This window comes from Ornithorhynchus anatinus, chromosome 5 (genome assembly GCF_004115215.2).
Source record: "Ornithorhynchus anatinus isolate Pmale09 chromosome 5, mOrnAna1.pri.v4, whole genome shotgun sequence".
In the NCBI taxonomy this organism is placed as follows: domain Eukaryota; kingdom Metazoa; phylum Chordata; class Mammalia; order Monotremata; family Ornithorhynchidae; genus Ornithorhynchus; species Ornithorhynchus anatinus.
The window spans coordinates 54,834,608-54,861,593 of NC_041732.1; the positions used below are offsets into that span (position 1 = coordinate 54,834,608).

General features: G+C 44.3%; 1 protein-coding gene and 2 non-coding genes across 7 annotated transcripts in view; 1 reads left to right on the forward strand and 2 right to left on the reverse strand.

Annotated features, from left to right (window-relative positions):
• The window catches only part of FAM189A1 (family with sequence similarity 189 member A1), a 345,715-nt gene that overhangs the window by 211,909 nt on the left and 106,820 nt on the right, over positions 1-26,986 (reverse strand). For all 5 annotated transcript variants that reach the window (XM_029066849.2, XM_029066848.2, XM_029066847.2 and 2 more), the window contains exon 2: positions 18,116-18,172. In XM_029066849.2, the coding sequence (XP_028922682.1) occupies positions 18,116-18,172 (57 nt within the window). The remainder of the gene's footprint in view (positions 1-18,115; positions 18,173-26,986) is intronic.
• On the reverse strand, positions 21,194-21,331 carry LOC114812731. Its single transcript, XR_003760382.1, has one exon. It is a non-coding gene; the product is annotated as a small nucleolar RNA SNORA7 (small nucleolar RNA).
• LOC114812583 lies at positions 25,347-25,484 on the forward strand. Its single transcript, XR_003760234.1, has one exon. It is a non-coding gene; the product is annotated as a small nucleolar RNA SNORA7 (small nucleolar RNA).

A 26,986-nucleotide genomic window follows, 5' to 3' on the forward strand; every position in this document is an offset into this window, starting at 1 on the left:
TACTAAAATATGTCTCCTCCTATAGACTGTAAGCTTGTTGAGCGCAGGGAACTTATCTAAGAACTCTGTTGTGCTGTACTCTCCGAAGCATTTAGTACAGTACTATGCATACGCTAAGTGCTCAATAAATATGATTGGAAAAACAGTATTTGTTAAGTACTTCCTACGTGCCATTCAATATGCACTAGGGTAGATACAAGATAATCCAGTAGGACCCAGTCCCTGTCCCACATGGAACACACAATCTAAGGGAATATTAACAGGCCCTATCAGTGAAGTTTCCTAATTGGAAACAAGCTTTCATTTGTACTCCATATCTACAGTATTGCCTTGTTTTTAAAGTTCATGAATCATCAACATTTTAATAGTACTTTGTTAAAAAGCTTACTTTGTGCCTATAATAATAATACTTGTGGTATTTAAGTGCTTAATATGTGCCAGGCACTATACTAAAGCACTGGGATAGATACAAGATCATCTGGTCCTTCATGGAGCTCACACTCTAAGTAGGAGGGAGAACAGGTATTGAATCATTTTACAAATAAGAGAACTGAAGTACAGGAATTAAATATTTGTTAAGCGCTTACGATGTGCAGAGCACAGTTCTAAGCACTGGGGTAAATACAGGGTAATCAGGTTGTCCCACGTGAGGCTCACAGTCTTAATCCCCATTTTACAGATGAGGTAACTGAGGCCCAGAGGAGAGAATAACAATAATAATAATAATGTTGGTATTTGTTAAGCGCTTACTATGGGCCGAGCACTGTTCTAAGCGCTGGGGTAGACACAGGGGAATCAGGTTGTCCCACGTGGGGCTCACAGTCTTAATCCCCATTTTACAGATGAGGTAACTGAGGCACCGAGAAGTTAAGTGACTTGCCCAAAGTCACACAGCTGACAAGTGGCCGAGCTGGGATCTGAACTCATGACCTCTGACTCCAAAGCCCGTGCTCTTTCCACTGAGCCATGCTGACTCCAAGCCCGTGCAGTGACTTGCCCAAGGTCACACAGCAGATATCTGGCAGAGCCAGGATCAGAACTGAGGTCCTCTGACTCCCAGGCCTGGGCTCTTTCCACTAGGCCACGCTGCCTCCCAAATAAGGTATTAAGCACTAAGGTAGATACTGGATAATCAGAGTGGACAGAGTCCTGACCTATCCAGGGCTTGCAGTCTGAGTAGGAGGGAGTTGTATGTAATCCCCATTTTACAGATGATGAAACTGAGGGCCAGAGAAGTTAAGGGACTTTCCCTAGGTCACACAGCAGGTAAGTGGCAGGATGGGAATTAGAACCCAGGTCATCTTTCTCCCAGGCCCGTGCTCTCCCCACTAGGCCATTCTGCTTCCTTTCTGGGTCCGTGACTAGTTGCAATCCTGGGGAGGTAGAAGGAGGAGAATACATTTCCCAGTATTGGTTTGAAAAACTAGAATTGGGAGATAGTAAGCAACTGCATGCTGATGTTAGAAAAAAGAAACTCCCTCTCCCCTGCATTTTTCTTCTCTTAGGGATGACCCTCTTGCCAACTGTTGACTTTTTTTTCCTGAGTGCATACTATTTACTACCCAGTTTTTCAACTTCCCCCATTAAAAGAGGTCTGGGACTGCCTTTCTGGGCATTCCTAATAGAATTAGCATTCTGCAGCTATACTTCATCACTGTTGTGGAAAACAGTGTCTGTCGCTGTTATAAACTCTCAAGGGATTTTGAACTGAAATGAAGAACCAGCCCCACTTCAGTCAAAGAAAACCGGTCCCCAAAGCAACCAAGCTCACCAAACTTCTCCTCAGGCTTCACATATGTTGCCACTAAAATTTTCACCTGCTCCCCTGCCTCTGAAGTGCTAGCAGTGATCATCCCATAGCTTAACGGAAACACCAAAGCTTAATGGAAACGCCTCCCCAATGACTTTAAGGCATTCAATCAACTCTCTCCCTTACTCCCCTTTTCTACTAAACCCCAAACCACACACTCCACCCCACTAATGTCAATGTACTCTCCGCTCCTCGATCTCATCTATCCCACCACCAACCCTTGCCCATGTTCTCCCTATGCCTGGAACGCCCTTCCCCTTCATATCTGACAGACCACCACCCACCTACCTTCAAAACCCTCCTAAAAATCACATCTCTTCCAAGAGGATTTCCCAGACTATAAGCCCTTTATTTCTCTATCTGCCCTCCTCTCTCCATCAACTATGTACTTAGAACGTGGCAAAGTGAAAATGAGCAGGGTCTGTTAAGCACCCTGCTTAACAGGCAGAAGCAGGGAGAAGCAGCATGGCTTAGTGGACACAGCACAGGCCTGGGAATTAGAAGGTCATGGGTTCTAATCCTGCCCCCACCACTTGTCTATGTGACCCTGGGCAAGTCACTTCACTTCTCTGGGCCTCAGTTACCTCATCTGAGAAATGGGGAGATTGTGAGCCCCACATGGGACAGGGACTGTGTCCAATCCAATTAGCTTGGATCCAACCCAGCTCTTAGTACAGCGCCTGGTACAAAGATGTGCACCCCTTAAGCACCTTGCTATTCATCCCAGCTTCACAGCACTTGTGAACATATCCTTACATTTCACCTATCTGTGATTTACTTTAATGTCTGCCTCCCCCTGGAAACTGTAAACTCCTTCTTCATTATCATTCATGGTATTTGAATGCTTACTGTGTGCAGACCCCTGAATTAAGTGCTTGGGAGAGCACAATACAATAGGGTTTGGTAGGCATGCTCCCTGCCCACGAGTGTAGTGGCGGAGACAGACATTAATACAAATAGTGTATAATACAGAATATATGGATAGGCACATATGGGGTTCGCCCTCAAATGCCCAAAGGTCTCAGATCCCCCCCACCCCGCCTCTCCCCCCTGCAGTCCATATTTCACTCTGCTGTCCAGATCACTATTCTATAAAAATATTCAGCCAATGTTTCCCCACTACTCAAGAACTTCCAATGGTTGCCCATCCATCTCCACATGAAACAGAAATTCCTTACCGCTGACTTTACAGTACTCAATCACCTTGCCCTCTCCTGCCTCACCTCACTGCTCTCCTATTATTAATCCAGCCCACACACTTTGCTCCTTTAATACCAACCTTCTCACTCTACCTCACTCTCGTCTGACTCGCCAACGACTTCTCGCCCGCATCCTGCCTCTGGCCTGGAATGCCCTCCCTCTTCATATCCGACAGCTACTCTCTCCACCTTCAAAGCCTTACTGAAGGCACATCTCGCCCAAGAAGCCTTCCCTCACTAAGCCTTCATTTCTTCTTTCCCCGCTCCCTTCTGCCTGCCCGGATTTGCTCCCTTTATTCACCCCTCCCTCAGGCCTACAGCATTTATGAACGTATCCGTAATCTATTTAGAGTAATGTGTCTCCCCGGCCCTAGACCATGAGCTTTCTACGGGCCGGGAATGTGTCCACCAACTCCTATATTGTACTCTCCCAGGTGCTTAGAACAGTGCTCTGCACAGAGTAATCACTCAATAAATACACTTGATTGATTGACTGCATAGATGATACCGAAGAGAGAGCTGGAGAAATGAGGGTTTAAGCAGAGAAAGTCTCTTGGAGATGTGACCTTAAGGCTTTGAAGGTGGGAAGGTGGAGGGAGGGGGGAAGTTACTGGCTGGGGGAGGATGTGGGAAAGGGATTGGTGGTGAGATAGACAAGATCGGGGCACAGTAGCCAAGCTGGCACTAAAGAAGCCAAGTGCGAGGTCTGGGCTGTAGTCTCTTGTGAACAAGGATCACAACTACCAAATCTTGTTGTTGTCATCTCATGCTGTCGAGTCGTGTCCGACTCACAGCGACGCCATGGACACGTCTCTCCCAGAACTCCCCCCCTTCATCTGCAATCGTTCTGGTAGTGGATCCATAAAGTTTTCTTGGTAAAAATACAGAAGCGGCTTACCATTGCCTCCTTCTGCGCAGTATACCTGAGTCTCTGCCCTCGACTCTCTCCCGTGCCACTGCTGTCCAGCACAGGTGAGTTTTGACTTGTAGCAGGTTGCCTTCCACTTGCTACCTACTGTCCAACCTGGGAATGAAATGGATATGTCTCGTAGACTAGTAGAGTACTGGAAACTCTCCAGGTATGACCCTGAAAGGTGCTCCAAATCTACTGCACTTATATTATCATTATTATGGCATTTGTTAAGTGCTTACTATGTTCCAGACATGGTTCTTAGCATAAGGTGGATAGAAAAAAAAATCAGGTTGGACATAGCCCCCATACCACCTGGGGCTCACAGTCTCAATCCCCACTTTTACAGATGAGGTTACTGAGGCACAGAGAAGTGAAGTGACTTGCCCAAGGTCCCACAGCAGACAAATGGCAGATCTGGGATTAGAACCCATGACCATCTGACTTCCAGGCCTGTTCTATCCACTGTCATACTGCTTCTTGAACTTTTGCAAGGGTTTAGTAGAGTGCTCTGTAAAGGCAAGCAATCGCTAAACACCACCGGTGGATTGTTTATGGTTCTGGATCTGGAACCACCAATGTTGTCTCTCCAACGGTTCCCACTTCTACCTTCCTCTCAGAGAGCTATTTTTCTCCCTAAGCCTCACCTCCACTTCAACCTCTCCAGTCACACTGGGACCAGGGTAAGAAAACTGGAAATCAATTACATGGCTGTAACATGGAAGTCCACTGGAAAATGAATAAAGGGGAAGGGGGAGTTAACCAATGAGGTATTGTGTGTGTGAGAGCTGGTTAAACTGTAACCTAGAAAACAGAAATTATCAAGTATATACAGGGTAAAAAAATAGGATTCCTCAATCTGAAATTAGTGCATGTCTGCTCTTAGCTAATGATACGTCCAGTCTAAAGGCACTTAAGAGTTTCAGCCCTCCTGCTCAGTTCTTCAGTGATTTCTCTTCCTGTTAGCATCTTTTTCTTCCTAAGCTTTTGCGCTTGAGACTTTGATACAAAGTTCACCCCATGTGCTTTTTTTCTGGATTACAGCAATGCACGCTAGGTCTGGAATAGACTTCCATAGTAAATCACTATTTGAGACTAGGCAAAGCAGATAACACCTGTTTATATACTATCCATAAATCCTGTAAGGACTTGAATACCTTAGAAATTTCTTACTCTACCTTCCTCTCTTCCTTTCAAATGACATCAATGATATTTCCCTAGTATGTGCAAGCATTTTATAAGCAAGATTTGTAAAACAAAACAGTGCTTGAAAGGTTCAAAGGAAAGATTTCATACTAAGAAAAGGTGTCATCCTTTGAGGAAACAAATGACAAATGTTTCAAAAACATCACTGTGTTTTACAAATTTTTTTTATGGTTTCGGGAAAAACACTTTTATTTTCTTTGGTTTAGACAAGTGACTGACTTTCTGCCTCGAGTGTATTTCAATCCCGGTTTTCTTAAGCAATTTTTTTCAACTGGTAATTTGGCAAGTATACTTGAAAAGAAATGGTTTTTATTTTTCAGTGGTATTTGTTAAGTGTTTACTACGTTCCCAGACACTGCTCTAAGTGCTGGGGTAGATACAAGGTAATCAAGTTGGACATGGTCCATGTCCCATATAGTCCCATGTCTCAGAGTCTTAATCCCCATTGTGCAGATGAGGTAAATGAGGCATAGAGAAGTTAAGTGACTTGTCCAAGGTCACCCAGCAGTCAAGAGGCAGAGTCAGCATTATAATACTGGCCCTTCTGACTCCCAGGCCTATGCTCTATCCACTAGGCAACACTGCTTCTATATCTTATTTAATAAATTTGATGCAGCATTTTTCAAAGAAAAACCTTCAATTAGAAAAGTGTTCTGTTTCAGAGATCTATAGGATTATTATTCCTGCTCCTCCTCTAGACCGTATACCCGTGGGCAAGGAATGTGTCTTTTAATTCTGGTTTATTGTACTCTCCCAAGCACTTAATACAGTGCTCTGCACACAGTATGTGTTCAATATTTTCAATAGTATTTATTGAGCACTTACTAGGTGCAGAGCACTGTACTAAGCGCTTGGAATGAACAAGTCGGCAACAGATAGAGACGGTCCCTGCCGTTTGACGGGCTTACAATATTTGCCATTGATTGATACCACGGCATTATCAGGATGAAGACATTTTAAATATGATAGGATAAAATGATTTCTCTTGGATGGCAGGCATGATTTTAGCTCTAATGAATCCCTGAAGTGGACTTATAATTAATTTTATGAGGAAATTAGGAGCACCAACATGGTTACGTTACGTTAACTCGCATAGGTTTTAGACACCGGGTTAAAGTTGTGATTGAGCCGATTTCTGTGATTTGAATCAGAAGCCCTACAGACGTCCTGAGATAGATGACAGAGTCTTCTAGGCTGTAAACTCATTGTGGGAAGGGACTGTACCCACCAACTCTGTTTTCTTGCATTCTCCCAAACGCTTAGCATGGTGCTCTACACACATTAAGTGCTCAATAAATACCATGGATTGATTAAAGGTTACTATGAATGATATACCTCGCCATTTCAGAGAAAAATGCACTATCTTTAATGATGTCAAAAGCTCTGACACAAACTAGAGCAGAACATGGTAACATACACAACATCCACAGAAATACAACCTTTGAGTGCTGCTTTGCTAAGATACCTATGAAACATGTCAGTAGCTGAAATGAGAAAAACTATAGCTAAAAGTTCTGTATTGATTTTATGATTTTCAGACCGTTTCAGTTGCAATATTCTCAAGACTAAATACAATGGAGAAATTGTTGGTTCCAACCGGAAATTCATGTGGGCCTAAGGGAGGCTGTCAGGTAATAAGTGGGGACCAAGATAGTATAGCCTTGTCCACTTGTCAATCGATCAGTGGCATCTGCCTACCTACTCTGGCAGAACACTCTACGAGGCACTTGGCAGAGGGTAATTATAACAGAGTCGGTAGAACCAATCCCTGCCCTTAAGGAGTTTACAATCTATAGGGGGAGACAGATAGTAACATCACCATAATAATAGTAGTAAGCACTTAAATACTGTGGGCCGGGCACTGTGCTTAGCTCTAGGTGCCTTCAAGCAAATTGAGTTGGACACAGTCCCTGTCCCATGTGGGGCTCACAGTCTAAATCCCCATTTGGCAGATGAGGTAACTGAGGCCCAGAGAAGTGAAGTGGCTTGTCCAAGGTCACGTAGCAGACAAGTTGCAGAGCTGGGATCAGAACACACGTCTTCTGACTCCCAAGCTCGTGCTTTTTCCACTAAGCCTCGCTGCTTATTGAGCGTTTCCTGCGTGCAGAGCACTGTACTGAGAGCTTTGAAGAGTGCAATATAAGAGAGTTGGTAGAGACGTTCCCTGATGACAGTGAGCTTACTTTATGCCTCCCTCCTTTGCTTCTGCTGTGTCCAAAGTTCCAGGTTAAAACTAGCCATTTCAGCCCAGAAAGGGGAACAAGGGTGGAGAGATAGAAGGGGTAGAGGGCAGGGCCCATTCAGGGTGAGAGGAGCAAAATATGGTTAAGGATAGTCTCCAGGTTTCTTCTGCCCTGGTCTGGCCTTAATCTGTTTCAAATCAATCTTGTCAGATGACTGTACTAGCACCTGTTTGACAACTAGTGTACGGTGATCAAAAGTAAAACATTTTTTATGGTACCTAATAAGCACTTACCATGTGCAAAACACTATACTGAATGCTGTGGTAGATACAAGGTAATCAGGTCAGACATAGTTTCTGTTTCATGTAAGGCACACAGGCTAAGTAGAAGGGGGAAGAGGTATTTAATCCATAGTCTACAGATGAGGAAATTGAAGCACAGAGAAATCAAGTGACTTGCCTAAAGTCACAGAGCAGAGGAGTGGCAGAACTGGGATAAGAACCAGGTCCTCTGAAACCCAAGCCGTGCCCTTTCCTCTAGATCACACTTCTTATCTAAAGGTTTCTTTGTTTTTAATAAGGGCATGGCAGGTTTATAGCTGTCATTCATATCTGAATGCGTTACTAGTAGTAAAATCCTACCCATCTTGTGTGTACGGCAGAAGAGATTGAAAAGCTCCAACAAATTCTTCCACATTTGGCTACATATAGTTTCTTAACGTGCCCAACTTCCCACCCAAATCCTGTCCTCCCCCGACTATCCTATAACTGTAGGCACCACCATCTTCCTTTCTCCCTAACTTTGGCATTATCCTGGACTCAGCTCTCACATTCAACCCACACATTCAATCTGTCACCTAATCCTCTCGGTTCAATTTTCACGGCTCTAGAATCTGCCTTTTCCTCTCCGTGCCAACTGCTTCAGGACTGATCCACTATGCCTTGACTAATGTGTCGATCTCGCTGACCTCCCTGCCTCCTGTCTCTCCCCACTCCAGTCCATACTGGATCCCGCTGCCCAGTTCATTTTTTAGAAAAAAATTCACTCAAGAACCTCCAGAGGTTGCTCATCCACCTCTGCATCTGACGGCAACTCCTCACCCTCAGCTTTAAGGCACTCAATCAGTTCTCTCCCCACCTTACCTCACTGATATCCTACTACTAAACAGCCCACATACTTCACTCCTCTAATGCCAACATATACTCTGTGCCTCCATCTCATCTATGCCATCGCCCACCCCTTGCCCATGTCCTCCCTCTAATCTGGCTCTCCTTTCCCCCTTCATATCTAAGAGACCACCACTCTCCCCATCTTCAAAGTCCTCCTCACCTCTCATCTCCTCCAAAAGGGCTTCCTTGCCTAAGCCCTCATTTCTCTTACCTTTCCTGACCTTTGTGTAACCTAAGAAGCAGCATGGCCTAGTGGATAGAGCACGGGCCTGGGAGTCAGAAGGTCATGGGTTCTAAACCTGGCTCTGCTACTCGTCTGCTGTGTGACCTTGGGCACACACTTCACTTCACTGGACTCGGTTACCTCATCTGGGTAATGGGGATTGAGACTGTAAGCCCCAAGTGGGACAGGAACTGTGTCCAACCTGATTACCTTGTATTCACCACAGCGTTTAGTACAGTGCCTGGAACATAGTAAGCACCTATTATTAAATATCTTGAAAAAAACCAAGACACTTGGATCTGTAACCCCTTAAGCACGTGATGTTCATCTCACCCTCAGTCCCACAGCACTTATGTGCAGTGTACTTATGTGTAGGTATATGTACTTATGTACACAATAGGTACCCAAAGCACCGGTCTGGGAGTCGGAGGATTTGGATTCTAATCCCAGCTCTGATGCTCGTCTGCTATGTGACCTTGGACAAATCAATTCTCTGTGCCTTGGTTTCCAAAGGGGATTAAGACTGTGAACCCTGTGTGAGGCAGGGAATGGTCCAACCCGATTATCTTGTAACAATCCCAGTGCTTAGTGTAGCATCTGGCACACAGTAAGCGCTTAAATATCACAATTATTATTATTATACCCATACCCATTTTTCCTACCTGTAGCTCATTTTAATATTTGTCTCCCCCTCTAGCCTGCAAACTCCTTGAGGGCAGGGACTGCATCTACACCTCTACTGCATTATATTTCCCAAGTGCTTAATATAGTACTCTGCACAGAGTTAGCACTCAGTAAATACCACTGATTTATTTGCCCCATTATTAGACTTGTTGCTTTTAGGAATTTTTTCATGGTATCCCCATCTTCACAAAGATTATCTTCAAAGACAGTTACCCCTCTCTCCATTGCCCCCACGCAGGCGGTATTTCTGCTGTAGTGGTCTCTCAATAGCCCTCCGCTACATCACATGGTTTGAAACAAATCGTATTAAACATCCACAGATAAATGCTATTTGAAATAGGTTTATATTTCTTGAAAGAAAGCAACTAACACATCTTAAGTAATCCACACAATCAATTACACATGGGTCTTAGTTCTTTAAAATGGATGAAACGGCTGGTTTTTAGTCATCAGCATTTATGAGTAATGTAATGTCCACTCTTTGTACTGATTCAGTGTTTTATGTTGGTGTCTATAATTCTTGGTAGGATGGTTTCCATTAAAGTAATCTCAAAGCCTTTCACTGAATCTTTCATGAAATTACCTAATCAAAACCATACAATTTAATTCCTAATTGGCATCCAGCATAATGTAGAACCTCTTATGGAATAATGCAAGGGAGACAATTATCTCAATCACAGGGGAGATTTAGCAAATGAGAAACTGTAAGACGAAAACAATTCACACACTCTATCTAATCCACACAAGATGGCCACCCATGAGACTCACTCTAGGGTATGAAGACAGGAGACGGACAAAAAGAGAAAAAAGGAAACTGATTGCTATCTCATCATCTCTCCTTCTATTTTTTAATTATCTAAGCCTTTCTGGACTTGAATGTGTGCACACAGATACAAACGCACACAAATAGACACTGCTCCGTTTGGTGAATGTGTGTATTTGAAGGGTTTGTGTGAGTGTTTGCAAGGGGAGAAAGAGTGTGAGCCTTTTTCCCTTTTTTCTTTTCCACCCTGAGCCCACTAATGTACCCGCAAGAAGTTAATTTCATTTCTGTTCGTCCGACTAAAAATGTACTAAATCAATCTGTTTTTGGTAAAAGGATTAAACTGCAGTGTCTTTAAAGTGCTACGTATGAATTTCTAACTGCACAATTGGTCCATTCATAAAAATGGTTTTGACCTGCCTGCTTTCAAAGTCTTCCAAAGGCCAAAGCTGTTCTTCACTGTGCATCTGATATGCCTCTCTGCACTGGCCCGACCTGACATTAGCCCTGGGCAATAACCAAACTCAAATGTCCACTTCTGGTCTGCCCTGGTCTTACTTCCACGGACTGCTCCTCAGTGCCCTGTGGGATGTAGCTACAACAAACTCCGGATTTTGGTTATAAAATCTAATAAAATCTAATTCTTTTTATTTAATTTTATTTCTCAGGTGAATTTTCAGGTTACTGAACATTATACCGATGGGCTCACAGTTTGTAGCATCCCCTAGAAGTCGGCAGCAAGCCACAGACAATTCAACCCAAGAGCCGCTTCTGGTTTGGTGGTGCCCGGGAAACCATAATACGGTCTTTCAGTTCCACAAAGGATTGACATCATTTTGAACTACGACCCATTAACCAGGTGAGCCCTTCAAGATGACATAAGCGGTCACCTTATCTGGAAGCCTCTACTATTTAAGTGGTTTAAACTACACACTCACCAGCCTAGCAATAAGGGGACAGAGCTGGGAAAGAGAGAGGATGGGGTATTTGGTGATTTGCCACTCCTATCCCAGGCCACAGCAGTTTGGTGTTCCAAACCCCTTTCTCCCCATCTTTCTGAAGACCAGCAGTGGTGGCTTGACACCACCTGGGTCCCCAGGAGCCTCCTCTCTGTTCTCCGGGGCAAGGGAGCGTGCAAAGACTGGGAGGGTGTAAAGACTGGGAGTTAGGATGGCAGACGCTACACCCCCTGGACAGTTGGGAAGCAGTACCGTGAGGCTCACAGGCAACCCCCACCTCCAGCCCAAAGAACCAGAAGGCAAGTTCTTGACAGGAAATAAAAACCTCGGGCCTGAAATTTCTTCCGGCCAGCCATAATGACAAATAGTAATGGAAGAGAAAAACTGTGTGTGACTGGCAGATGTTCCGATTAATCAGTGGCTCATTAGCAGGCCAGAAATCTGACTGGGTGAAGGGCAATCAGATGCCGGTGCCCAGGTATGCTGTAATCCAATCAAAAGTATTTTAAACAATTTGCACCCGTATCATGTATCTGTTCTTTGTAAACACAGCAAAACGTAATTAGGTACAGGAAAATTGGAGAAAACATCTCTAACACGTTTATTTCAGAGATGGGCAAAAGATGGCCTACTAATTGATTCAATTAAATTGACAGTAGTCTGGCCTAATGGAAAGTGCTCAAGGCTTAGAGTCAGGAGACCTGGGTTCTAATCCTGACTCTGCCAACTGTCTGCTCTGTGTCTGCTCTCTGGGCCTCCTCATCTTTAAATGGAGATTGAATGTGTGTTCCCTCTCCCCCTTGTGCTGGTAGATCAATATAGGGCAGGGATTTTGTCTGATCTAATTTTATTGGATCTACCCAGCAGTTAGAATAGTGCTTGGCTCATAGCAAGCACTTCAAAAACAAATCCCCAGTGTTACTGTCATTATTCATTCTGGTCAGTGGGTCAGACACAAGGCACCCATCTATTGTGGAAACAACTGATGAACTCCTGGGCTTCTATGTAGCTCTAAGCCTGCCACAGACAGCAACACTTCACTAATGTGTGACCTTGGGCAAGTCACTTCACTTCTCTGTGCCTCGGTTACCTCAGCTGGAAAATGGGGACTGAGACTTGTGAGGCCCACGTGGGACAGGGACTGAGTTCAACCTGATGTTCTTGTATCTACCCTTCTGCTTAGTACAGTGCCTGGCACATGAGAAGCACTTAAATACCATTATTATTATTACACACTTCCACAACAGACTTCGAGTGAAGTCACGAGGCACTGTGGGGAAAAGTGCAGCTGCTTCTTCATGCACTCATTCAATCATATTTATTGAGCACTTAATGTGTGCAGAGCACTGTACTAAGCGCTTTGACAGTACAATTCAGCAACAGATAAAGACAATCCCTACCTAACGGGCTCACCGTCTAGAAGGGGAAGATAGACAACAAAACAGAACAAGTAGACAGACATCAATAGCATCAAAATAGACAAATAGAATTATTTATCTGCACCTTGAACAGCTCTCCGACTCCCAGACTCTTACTCTTATAGCTGGAGGAGTTGTGTCTCCAGATCACAGCCTGGTGAAATTGAGTAGGTAGGTCTGTAACTGAAATAATGGCCTATGTCCTTAAAAAAGACAACTTCAGCAGATCTGGGCCTTGACAGTCACTAAGCAAAACTGACTATCCTGAGAGAATCAGCAAAACTCTAAAGTTACTCTACATCACATCGTTGTGGCAGTGTTCTGACACCTTCCTCATGACCAAAAAAATCAAGTTAAGACCATGTGGTCGCTACTGTTTTGTTCACCCTATCCTTTGAAGCCAGGCTTGAAGATATCTAGGGAATCTAGAATATGGGGTTAGACTAGATTTGGCTACAAGCCTCAAAAGTCCTCGAGGTATATTTATGCCCTGAAGTAGATGATTACAATAGTAATAATGACAGTGGCATTTATTAAGCACTTACCAGGTGCCAAGCCCTATTCTAAGGACTGGGGTAGATACAGGGTAATCAGGTTGGACATAGTCCCTGTCCCACATGGGGCTCACAGTCCTAACCACCCCCATGTTACAAATAACAGGCACGGAGAAGTGAAGTGACTTGCCCAAGCCTGTCTAATCTTGTCACACAGCAGATACGTGGCAGAGCCAGAATGAGAACTCACGTCCGCTGACTCCCAGGCCCGTGCTCTTTCCACTAGACAACGCTGCTTCTCACTGCCCTGGAGACAAACACTCAAGCAAACGTGAAAAAGATAAAAATCAATGGCAGTTGTTAAGCTCTGACTACGTGCAAGCCACTGCACTAAACGCTTGGGAGAGTACGATACAATAGAGTTGGCAGACACGAGATGTGACTTCCTTCATGGGGCTAGCACATAGTGTTAAGCAAACAATAAGGCTGTATAATAGTAATTATGATATGCATTCAACAGGTAGGGGGGCCAAACATTGTGCTAAGTGCTGAGGTAGGTACGAGATAATCGGATCAGACATAGTCTTGCCTGAAAAGTGTCAGGTAGTAGGGATGCTCACTTCCAACTGAATGTGGGAAGGAATTTGGGGGTGGGGAGTCCAAAGGTGCAGCATCGTGGAGGGGGTCAATCTTTCAGGAGGCAGAGGACGGGTACAGGACAAAAAATAGAGTTACAGGGAAAGAAGGGTGCTGTCTTTATCCCTCACTCGATTATTCATTCATGCATTATTCAGTTGCATTCATTGAGTGCTTACTGTGTGCATAGCACTGTACTAAGTGCTTAGGAAAGGACTATGTAACAACACATATTCCCTGCCCATAACAAGCTCACAGTCTAGAGGTGGAGACAGACATTAATATACATGAATAAATAAATAAAATTATCAGCTTCTTAAGACCAGGGAACGTGTTGCTTCTTTGTTTCCTCCTTACTAAATTTTTAGTAATAATAATAATGTTGGTATTTGTTAAGCGCTTACTATGTGCCGAGCACTGTTCTAAGCGCTGGGGTAGACACAGGGGAATCAGGTTGTCCCAGGTGGGGCTCACAGTCTTCATCCCCATTTTACAGATGAGGGAACTGAGGCACCGAGAAGTTAAGTGACTTGCCCAAAGTCACACAGCTGGCAAGTGGCAGAGCTGGGGTTTGAACCCATGACCTCTGACTCCAAAGCCCGTGCTCTTTCCAGTGAGCCACGCTGCTTCTCTAGTACACTGCATTACGTAGAGTGGATGCTCCATTAATAGTATTACCCCTAGAAAAGGGCAGGAAAGAAACTGGAGAAAGAGGAACTGTGAAAAGGATGGGAAAGGAGTTGAAGCAGTGTGGTCTAGTGGATAGAACATGGGCTTGGGAGTCAGAAGGTCCTGAGTTTTAATCTCGGCTATGCCACTTTGCTGTGTGACCTTGGACAAGTTGCTTCACTTCTCTGGCCCTGAATTACCCCATCTATAAAATGGAGATTAAGACTGGGAGCCCCAGGTGGAACAACCTGATTACCCTGTATCTACCCAGCGCTTACAATCGTACTTGGCACATAATAAGTGCTTAACAAATAATCTTGTCTGCTGTGTAACCTTGCGGAAGTCACTTAGCCCATCAGTTCCCTCATCTTTAAATGGGGATTCAGACTGTGAGTCCCATAGAGGACATGGACTGTGTCCAACCTGATTACCTTGTATCTACCCCAGCAATTAGGATGGTGCATGGCACATAGTAAGTTTTTAGCAAATACCAGTAAAAAAAGAAGAAGAGAAAAATACAGGGACAGGAAGAGAGAAGGGGAAGGAGGAGCTGTTGACCAGCTTCAAGCAACCTTCTCATCTGCCACTACGTCCATACATGCAGCAATGGAACAGAAGCCAGAATTGGGAAAGGGCCCAGAAAGACAACCTCCCAGACTTTAAACCGTGGCTGAAGCTCTGGGGCTCCGACCGCTGCTGAATTTCTGGAGAAAGTCCTAAGTCAGAGGGAAGCAGGCAGCTGGCAAGAGTTCCTCCTCAACGCCTTTGGTCTCTTTCTGTCTCTGAAAGGGAGAACGGGTCAGCAACTTATGCCCGCCTGGCCCCTAAAACTTTGGGGAAAAATTAATGACTTTTCAGGGAATTTCATCAGCATCATCTTTGAGCCCCACTATCAGAGAGAAAGACAGTATGTCCAACAATGAGAGTCAGGAATGGGCCTTTCCAGTAGGACTAAAGCAGTGATCACAGTCAATGAAGCAATATTTATTACAATGCTATTTTGCAGGGCAGGACACGGAAGCAGAATGAATCGGAGCAGGAAATGCTCAAAACAGTTCCTGCAATAGCAAATGGAAACGGAGTAACTTCACACAGAAAGGACAGGATGATCATTTTAAAGATCCAGACCCACTTAAAAGTCTCCATCAACTGATTTCTCTGCTCTTTATCCCGTTACACCCCAGTTCCTTCCAAACAAACCTCCTAATCGTCCTTTACTCTTAGCTCTCCTGCCTCACCCTACTGCTTGCCTTTCTTCCAATCTGAGAGAATCTCCCACTATAAATTCAACCGCCTTTTTTTTTAATGGTACTTGCTAAGCGCTTACAATATGCCATACTCTCTGCTAAGTAATACGGTAATATTCGGTATTCGATAATCGGGTTGGACATAGGCCCTGTCTCACATGGGGTTCACGATCTAAGAAGGGAGTAGGATTTAATCCCTATTTTACAGATGAGGTAACTGAGCTACCAAAAAGTTAGTGACTTGCCCAAGGTCGCACAGCAGTTAAGTGGCAGAGCTGGGATTAGAACCCAGGTCCTCTGACTCCCAGGCCCGGGCTCTTTCTACTGGGATGGGCACTTCCCTCCCCTCCTTCAATGCCCTCCTGAAAATCATCTCTTCTACTTAGCCTTCCCTAAATAATGTCTCCAATTTCCCAGTACTGCAATTCCTTCGATGACTTCAACGGCACCCTAATGATTTTTTAAATTTACTTCACTCATTCATTCAATCGTATTTATTGAGCGCTTACTGTGTGCAGAGCACTGCACTAACCGCTTGGAAAGTACAATTCGGCAACAGATTGAGACAATCCCTACCCAACAACGGGCTCACAGTCTAGAAGGGGGAGTGGGTGGGTTTTATTGGGGTTTTATTTTTATCTGTACTCACTCTCTATTATACAGTCCATTCATGTCTGCTATCTTCTCTGTGAAATTGTAAATTTTTCAAAGGTGGGATGATGCCTATGTGTCTTGCTACCTAACACTTGGTTCTGCAACGTGCATCAAATAGGTGCTCAATCACTACTGCTAAGAAAAAAAAAAATCACACATGACGATATCGAATTGCTGTGAGAGAACACTGGCAGATCCTCGGGATTTAGTTATTACAACAATCAGGACAGAGGTGGCTTGCCTTCAAAAGCCGCTTCTGAAAGACTGGGAAACCAAAAGGAAAAATACAAAATGGGTGCTGTGGGAGAATAATAATGTTGGTATTTGTTAAGCACTTACTATTTGCCAAGCGCTGCTCTAAGTGCTGGGGTAGATACAAGGTAATCGGGTTGTCCCACGTGAGGCTCACAGTCTTTAACCCCGTTTTACAGATGAGGTAACTGAGGCACAGAGAAGTTAAGTGACTTGCCCAAAGTCACACAGCTGACAGGTGGCGGAGCTGGGATTAGAACCCATAACCACCTGACTCCTTAGCCCGTGCTCTTTCCACTGAGCCATGCTGCTTCTCTATCAAATAGTAACATCACCATGGAGGACAATAAGCATTTGTTTCTTCAGCCAGCAAATATTAATAATATTCACATCATCAGCATTATCTTTAAACACAAAGGACACGGTTTCATCTTCCTAAGAGGAATTTTCAGCTAACCAACCGATGGCATTTAGTTGAGGACCCATGTGAAGCCAACTTGGTATCTACCCAGTCCCCAGCCCCACAGCCCTGAAGTATGTATCCTTATAATTTCCCATTCTCCCATTAGTAATTTATTTTAATGTCTGTCTCCTCTGGACAGCTGGCTCCAAATGGGTGGAGACTGTGTTTAGCACAGTTACTAAATACAACTGTAGTGTACTTTGCCGAGCGCTTAGTACAGTGATCTGCATAGAGACGTGCTCAATACCACTGACTGATCGATTAACTGTAAGCAGTTCTTGGAAGAGTGCAGTAGAATGATCTACTCTAGACTGTAAGCTCCTTGTGGGCAGGGAGCATGTCTTCCAACTCTGCTATATCGTACTCTCCCAAGCACTCAGTACAGTGCTCTGCACATAGTAAACATTCAATAAATACAAGCGGTTGACTTTTAAAAAAGAAAATATATACGGGACACTAAAATATAATGGAATATACTAGTTCCCCATCTCCACCATCACTTTCTCTGTCTTCTATTTCACTGCTTCTTGCACTTTGCTCAAAAAATAAGCCCTCAAAAAAAAAAAAAATCCAGAAAACCACAGATGCATACTGAGAGGTCAACATGTATATGTTTCATCGTGAAAACTGGATAGAAAATCCATGCACATAAGGAACTTCTATCGTCTTTGCCAGAGGCTAAAATAAAGCTTTCTGCACTTCCCCAGTGCTGAGGATTTCCTCTAACTCACACCAGAGGAATCAGCCAGGCCTGTGCTGCCTAAACAGTTTACAGTCACATACTGTGTCTCTGTTCCCCCTAGATGCCAAAAAAACACATTTTACCCGCCTCCAAAATCAAAAAATTGCCACTCCTTGTAGTCAGACAAATACAAGATGCTTGAATCCTTATGTTTTTATATTTAAAGGAAAAACAGCAAATTTCTCTTATATGTATGTTTGCTGCCAAAAAATGCATACTGGATAACACCTTTTGAAATTCTCCTGGAATGAAATGTAAAACAATCTTTGAAAGCAGCAGTACGCTGCTTTTTTTTTTTTTAAAAGAGGCTTATCAACATTACAATGGAAGCATTTTCACCAGCTTCTTAAAAATCATGTTTTGCATTTAATTGTGGGGTACAGGAGTGAAGGCTCTATTACATGATTGAGTCTCAAGCAGTAGCTTTTACTTACCACAAGTGAGAGGGGTCTTTTCCAGGAAACAACACCAATCAATCCTGACAACAGCACCTGAAATCAAATGTAAAGTCAGAAGAGTGCAAAGGTCAACTTAAGTCTTACTTAAAGAAGCTTTGAAAACATTGGAATTCAGAGAACCCATTGTCTAGTGGAAAGATAGAGGATAGTCAGACTGATAATCGGAGAATCCCAGCTCTGCTACCTGCCTACTGTGTGACCTTGAGCAAGTCACTTAACTTCCCTGTGCCTCCATTTCCTCACCTGCAAAATGGGGACTCAATCCCTGTTCTCCCTTCTAGACTGTCAGCCCCACGTAGAGCAAGGACCAAGTCCAATGTGAATACTCTGTATCTACCCCAGTGCTTAGAAGGGTCTGACACACAGTAAACGCTTAAGAAATACCACAGCTATTACGCTTGATGTTGAATATTGTAAAATTGAACTGGCAAAATTTCTTTCGCTACATGGAATATTGCTCTGAAACCAAAATAACACCCCCAAAATACAATACATGGAAACATTGTTTTGTCTAGCAAACATACTCTCTGCTTTGCTGTCAGTGTGCAGATGTGTATATTTTTGTGTATCATCTCTGTAATTATGGTTAACTATCTTATTTCCTCCTCCATGTTTAAGTATTCCCTAAATAGCAGGGGAAGTGGTGGAGAGAAAGAGAGGGGTTTTTTCCCCCTCCCATCAAAAAAAATTGTGTTTTTCTGACACTTATTCACCATTTGAAGCCAGGAATTTCAAGATCCTTTAAAGAGGGATGGACATAGCACTAGCTGTATGGGCTTTCAAAATCCCAGGAATGGTGAAAAGGTGAGTGAAAAGTGGAACTGAATTTCCTAACTTTAAGGGATCCTTTGTTTCTTAGATGGTAGAGGGATGTGATTTCATTATACCACTACTAGCAATTACATAAAGGTTACTTTGAAGATAAACCTTCATACTTTTGTGCTAAAAATGGCCCATGAAACCTTAATATGGTTTAAGGGCAATACAGTATACAGTTGATTCACATAGAAAGCTGTCATTTTGAGAGATATGTAAATTCAATTTTATGAAATTCCAAAGAGCACGGGTTTTGTAAACACATGGAAACTTCCATCACATTCGTGAAAATAGCACCTTTACCCGGAAAAAATGTGCGCGCTATACACATTCAGGGACCACTGCCATTAACCAGATATAATCAAAAGTATTTGAGTATAATAGTCCTCCAGTCTGTAAGCTCGCTGAGGACAGGGAACAGGTCGACCAACTCCGTTACAGTGTCCTCTCCCAAGCGCTTAGTCCAGTGCTCTGCACACGGTAAGTGTACAATAAATAGGAGTGACTGATGGATTTCCTGCGCAGAGTACAGGGAGTTTACAATAGAAGACAGGATTCTTGCCCATGAGGATTTTACAAACTACCTGGAAAGGCGACAGAGATAAAATAATTTACAAACAGGTGGAACAATAACAACTACGATATTTGTTAAGCATTTACTATTTGCCAATCTCTCTGCTAACTGCTTAGGTAATAATAATTGTGTTATTTGTTAAGCACTATGTGCCAGGCACTGTACTAAGCTCTGGAGTGGCCACAAGCAAATCAGGTTGGACACAGTTCCACATGGGGCTCCCAGTCTCAATCCCCATTTTACAGATGAGGGAACTGAGGCATGGAGAAGTGAAGTGACTTGCCCGAGGTCACAGAGCAGACAAGTGGCAGAGCCAGAATTAGAACTCAAGACCATCTGACTCCAAGGCCCAGGCTCTATCCACTACGCAGCCGACGAAGTGCCTTAAAAGCCAATGGTCAGGAGCTTCTGACTGATGTGCAGATAAATAGGTAATCACTGGAGGTTTGGAGGAAGTTCGTTCATTCATTCAATCACATTCACTGAGTGTTTACTGTGCGCAGAGCTCTGTAATAAGCGCTTAGGAGAGTATGACAGAGTCAGTAGACTCAATCCCTACCCACAAGGAATTTACAGTCCGGACGGGGAGACGGACGTTAAAAGCAATTACGGATATGTACGTAAGTTCTGGGGGCTGAGGGTGGGGTGAATATCAGGTGTTTAAAGGTTACAGATCCAAATAGACCGGCGGTGCACAAGGGAGAGGGAGTAAGGGAAATGAAGGATTAGTCATGAAAGACCTCCCGGATGAGATGCGATTTTAATACGTCTTTTAAGCTGGGGGAGGGCGGTGGCCTGTCATTATATGAAGGGGGAGGGACGACTTGGGCAGAGTGTCGGCAGGGAGATAGACGAGCGAGGTAAAATAAGTAGGTTGGCATGAGTGCAATGGGAGTACGCAAGCTGGGCTGTCGTAGAAAATCAGCAAAGTACAGTAGGAGGGAGAGAGCTGATTGAATGTCGCAGAGCCAAATGGTTCCAATGATATTTATAGTTCAAAGTGGAGTCTTAACCATTCCACATGATGTACGATGCCCTTTTCTGAAAGGAATTTTGCAATATAGTCCATGAGCATGAGACACACAAGCTGAAAACAGTAAAAGCACATAAGCGAGATATGAGAAGGAAAGTGATAAATACAGTAAACGCAATTAGGGAACTGAGGCCGGAGAAGTAATTTCAGACTTCTCTGTGATTCAGAGCAAGGGCCTGAGAGTCAGTGAACCGGGGTTCTAATCCCAGCTCCGCCGCTTTCCTGCCTTGGGACCTCGGGCAAGTCCCCTTACCGCTCGGTGTCTCAGTTTCCTCACTTGTAAAATGAGGATTAAGTATGTGTTCTGCCTTCTCCTCAGAGTGTAGAGCCCCAGTGTCCAATCTAATTATCTTGTATCTATCTCAGCCCTTAGGACGCTACTTGGTACATAGCAAGTGCTTAACAAAAACCATCATCATTACTGTCTTGTCTTATGTCTTCGAGTTATCTCCGACCCATAGTGACGCCATGGACACATCTCTCCCAGGACACCCCACCTCCATCAGCAATCATACTGGTAGTGTATCCATAGTTTTTTTTGGTAAAACTACAGAAATCTCCTTGCACTCGGTCAACTTGAGTCTCCGCCCTCGTCTCCCATGCCACTGCTGCCCAGCACAGGTGAGTTTTGACTCGTAGCAGATGGCCTTCCACTCGCTAACCACTGGCCAAGCTAGGAATGGAATGGGTAGGCCTCTGCTTGACTCTCCCTCCCATAGTGGAGACTGATAGAGAACTGGAAACTCTCCAGGTGTGACCCTGAGAGGGGATCATCATTATTATTATTCAATAAATCAGGCATATTTATTGAATGCTCACTGTGTGCAGAACACTGTACTAAGCACTTGGGAGAGTACAATATAATAGAGTCAGAGTTGGTAGGCATGTTCCCAGCCCACAACAAACTTACAGTCTAGAGGACAAATACGTGCTTGAACGGGGGATGGGGTGGTGCCACACTCCTGGTACTAAGAGCACATTTTTTATACCTGACCAACGTAACTGACATTATCACATTCCAACATCAAGCAAGCTGATGCCCAAAAGGGCAAGGGCACATACTCACACACACACAAAACACCACAGATCTATGGTACTCATGGCAGGATGGGGCCCAAGAAACCATTCATATCAACATCTCCTTCATTCCACCAGCCACATGAGTGGCAGGGCGAGAAACGGCAACTGAGGAGTACACCATCTATCCGATGGGGTTTACTTAGCTCTTACTATGTGCAGTGCAAAATAAGGGCTTGGGAGAGTACGACACAGTTGTTCGATACTATCCCTGCCCCAAGGAGGGTCTCGAATGCTAAAACTCACAGGCCTAGGTCTGCATCCAATCTACTCAAATGGTAAAACCTAGGCAACTCTCCCCACAAAGTTATACTGTACACTTCAGAGCGCTTTAATACGGTGCTCAATCAATCATATTTATTGAGCATGTACTGTGTGCAGAATACCATACTAAGTACTTGAGAGAGTACAACCCAACAATATAACACATTCCCTGCCCACAGTGAGCTCTGCACTCTAGCACTCAATCAAAACCATTGATTGATTGAATTAAATATCATTTTGGAGTATTAAGATCCTGGAAATCCCCTAACACAACCAATGGCTACAGTTGCCTGCCTACTAGTAGGTATACTAGTGGGTATAGTTCACACTCTAGACTGTAAGCTCGTTGTGGGTAGGGAATGTGTCTGCCTGTTATATTGTTCTCTCCCAAACACTTAGTACAGTGCTCTGCACACAGTAAGTGCTCAATAAATACGATTGACTGACTGATAGGTTCTCATTCCCGAAGTCTCTGCGCCTAGACTAGGGCTCGTCTGACATTCACGACGGGAAACACAATCATTGTAAGATTAGGGTTTCTCTCCCTTTAAGCAAATCTTTTAAAACTGAAGCTTTGTTGAAATGCAACCTTGCTATCCCCTAAAAGTCCCAAGCCGGTTGACTAAAATATCAGGAAAAGAAAATAAGGGTGCCTGGTGGAAGCAGTTAAACCGAATCTTCACGGGAAAACTAAATGAGAGAATCCATTCTGTCTTCATACCTCTTTTCTGTAACTCACTACCTTCCTGATTTCATTCATTTGATCATATTTATTGAGCGCTTACTGGGTGCAGAGCACTGTACTAAGCACTTATTTCCTGAGGTTAGCCTTGATAATAAACATGGCAATTTTTTCTTCTCTCTGTTTCCATTTGTTGGGCACCTACTTGGTGCCGAAGACACAAAGTCACAAGGAAAGTCCACGGGGAGTAAAATTAAGACCTGACAATGTAAGAGCAGGTCAAATACCTACGAAATAAAATTCAGCACTTGGAACTGTGACCTTTGGGCATTTGATATTCACCCCCACCCACAACTCCACACCACTTATGGACATGCTTTATATTATATATGGCGTGTCACTCCCCTTCTTAAACAACTCCAGTGGTTGCCTATCGACCTCCGCTCCAAACAAAAACTCCTCACTCTAGGCTTCAAGGCTCTCCATCACCTTGCCCGGCTTCAAGGTTCTCCATCACCTTGCCCCTTCCTACCTCTCCTCCCTTCTCTCTTTCTACCGCCCACCCCGCACGCTCCGCTCCTCCGCCGCCCATCTCCTCACCGTCCCTCGGTCTCGCCCATCCCGCCGTCGACCCCCGGGCCACGTCCTCCCGCGGTCCCGGAACGCCCTCCCTCCTCACCTCCGCCAAACTGATTCTCTTCGCCTCTTCAAAACCCTACTTAAAACTCACCTCCTCCAAGAGGCCTTCCCAGACTGAGCTCCTCTTCTCCCTCTACTCCCTCTGCCACCCCCCTTTACCTCTCCGCAGCTAAAACCTCTTTTTCCCCTTTTCCCTCTGCTCCTCCCCCTCTCCCTTCCCATCCCCACAGCACTGTACTCGTCCGCTCGACTGTATGTATTTTCATTACCCTATTTATTTTGTTAATGAATTGTACATCACCTTGATTCTATTTAGTTGCCATTGTTTTTACGAGATGTCCTTCCCCTTGACTCTATTTATTACCATTGTTCTCGTCTGTCCGTCTCCCCCGATTAGACTGTAAACCCGTGAAACGGCAGGGACCGTCTCTATCTGTTGCCGACTTGTTCATCCCAAGCGCTTAGTACAGTGCTCTGCACATAGTAAGCGCTCAATAAATACTATTGAATGAATGAATGAATATGATTTATGTATTGTATATTAACATCTCTCTTCCCCTCTAGACTGTACACTGCTTGTGGGCTGGGATCATATCTGCCAAGTGTGCTATACTGTACTCTCTCAAGTGCTTAGTACGGGACTCTGCACATAGTAAGTGCTCAATTAATACCATTAATTGATCGAGCACTTCAAATTTTAAATTTTAACCATCAATTATAAAAACAGACAAGAAATGGATGCTGCCAAGGATTCTTGGGTGTGCAAGTAAGCATTTCTAGCCCCATGACACAATGAACATTATTATCACTGTCATCATTATTATTATTAAAATTACCAGATTATTTTGAAAGGGTGCAGGCAGCCCCTGGTTGTGGAAATACTCAGGCACCCACTGGAACAGAGACTATCATCAAAGAGAATTGAAGAAAGTAAGATTATTCATGCAGCTCTCTCCTGGGAATTACATTTTCCCGTTCCTTTCATTTCTTCTAATCGGCTTTATATCTTGTTTCAAATTTTGTTCCTGTGAGGTTCAGGGGAGGAGGGATTTTGACTTCAATTGCAAGGGGTGACAGGAGAGTGGAATATTTGCCTAGACACCACCAGTTGAGAGAGCATGGGCCTGGAAGTCAGAAGGTCATGAGTTCTAATGCCGGCTCTGCCACTTCTCTGCTGTACGATCTTGGGCAAGTTACTGTACTTTTCTGTGCCTCAATTCCCTCACCTGTAAAATGGGGATTAGGTCTGTGAGCCCTATGGAGGACAGGGACTGTGCCAACCTGATTATCTTGTATCTACCCCAGCACTTACAACAGTGCCTGGCACATAGTAAGTGCTTAACAAATACCATAATTATCATTATTATTATTATTATTATTATTAGAAGGAGATGGCCTGTTGGTGACCTACAGTCAGTCAATCATAGTTATTGAGCTCTGTGTGCAGAGCCCTGTACTAAGCACTTGGAAGAGTACAATAGAAAAATAAACAGACACATTCCCTCCCCACAATGAGCTTACAGTCTAGAGGGGGAGACGGACATTAAAATAAATAAATTACAGGTGTGCATAGAAGTGCTGTGGGGCTGGGAGGAGGAATGAATAAGGGAAGCAAGTCAGCTTGACACAAAAGGGAGTGGGAGAAGAGGAAAGAAGGAAAGTCAGGGAATGGCTCATGCATAAGCTGCATGGGGAAGCAGCATGGCGTAGCAGATAAGGCCTGGGAGTCAGAAGGCCATGAATTCTAATCCAGGCTCTTCCACTTGCCTGCTTTGTGACCATGGGCAAGTCACTTCACTTCTCTGGGCCTCAGTTCCCTCATCTGTAGAATGGGGATTGAAACCGTGAGCCCCACGTGGGACAGGGACTCTGGCCAACCCGATTTGCTTGCAACCGCCCCAGCACATAGTACAGGGCTTGGCACATAGTAAGCACTTAACAAGTGCCATAATTATGATGATGATGATAATGATGAAAACATAGCAGAGCACCCTGTGAGGTAATCGATTGTCACCTAGGACCAATCCTTAGTGTTAGGAAATCCACTTTACGCCAGCCAGAGTTTCCCAATCAGTGCCTCTAGAGTTACATTAAAGTGCTTTGCACCCAGTAAGCGCTCTATCCCTTCTCAGGATTGCACCTGGAGAATTTCCAGTACTCTACCAGTCTGGACTATGGGAGGGAGAGTCAAGCAGAGGCCTGTCCATTCCATTCCTAGTTTTGGCAGTGACTAGCGAGTGGAAGGCCATCTGCTACAAGTCAAAACCCACCTGTGCTGGGCAGCAGCGGCATGGGAGAGAGTCGAGGGTGGAGACTCAAGTTGACTGCATGGAGGGAGGCAATGGTAAACAACTGCAGTACTTTTACCAAGAAAACTCTATGGCTACACTACCAGAACGATTGCAGATGGAAAGCGGGGCGTTCTGGGAGAGAGGTGTCCGTGGCGTCGCTATGGTCGGAGACGACTCGGCAGCAAAAGACAAAGACAAGCGCTCTAAAAATAAGATTGAATGAATCAAGGACATCCTGGACTTCTAAATTGGAGGCCAAGTCTCAGATTAGGGGCTTGGAGGATTAGATTTTAGTGCTTGTGTCTTAATTGGGTTCACATGCACATGTTAAAGATGGGAGAGCCTCAATTTTTTTTTAAAGAAACTTGTTAAATGGTCACTAAGGGCCAGGTATCATTCTAGGTGCTGGGGTAGGTACAAAATAGGGAAGAAGTTTGGCCTAGTGAAGAAACAGTTGCTGTACTTTCCTAAGTGCTTAGTACAATGCTCTGCACACAATAAGTGCTCAATAAATACGATTATATGAATGAATGACTGAATAAAGCATGGCCTGGGAGCCAGAGGCCCTGGCTTTTAATCCCAGCTCCGCCATTTGTCTCCTGTCTGACCCTGGGCAAGTCACAACTTCCCTATGCCTCAGTTTCCTCAATTGCAAAATGGGGATTCAAAAACTGTTCTCCCTCCTACGTAGACCGCGAGCCCCATGTGGGACAGGGACTGAATGTGTCCTGATAAACTTGCACCTATACCAGTGCTTAGAACAGTGCTTGACACGTAGTAAGCACTGAACAAATACCATAAATAGAAAAGCCTGCTCTTTGACCTTGAGCAAGTCCCTTGACTTTTCTATGCCTCCATCACCTCATCTGTAAAATGGGGATTAAAATTATGAGTCCCATGTGGGATATGGACCGGGTACAATTTGATTAGTACAGTGCCCGGCACATCGTAAATGCTGAATACCATGGGGGGGAAGAAAAGATAATCAGATTGGCCAAGTGTCAAAAGGGTGAGAGTAACTAAGCACCAGCAACAACATCCTCTTCTACCAGTCAATCGTACTTATTGAGTGCTTTCTGTATCTAAAGAACTGTATTAAGCGCTTGGGAGAGTACAATATAACAATAAACAGACATATTCCCCGCCCACAAAGAGTTTACAGTCTAGACGGATGCAATCACTGCCATGGCCTATCACCCTACTGCCCGTACGTCAGTACTATGACATGAGGGGAACTATATTTACAATGCAGAGAAACACACCAGACCCTTCTGACTTTCTCAGGTGGCACCTTCACAAGAAGCTCTGAGGTGGTATTTCTTGCTCATCTCTAGACTAAACGCATGTGGGCAGGGAAACATGTCTACCACCTCTACTATATGGACTCTCCTAAGCATTTAGTACAGTGCTCTGCACACAGTAAGTGCTCAATAAATACCCCTGAGGATTCAGCGGCCAAAGAGGAAAATCC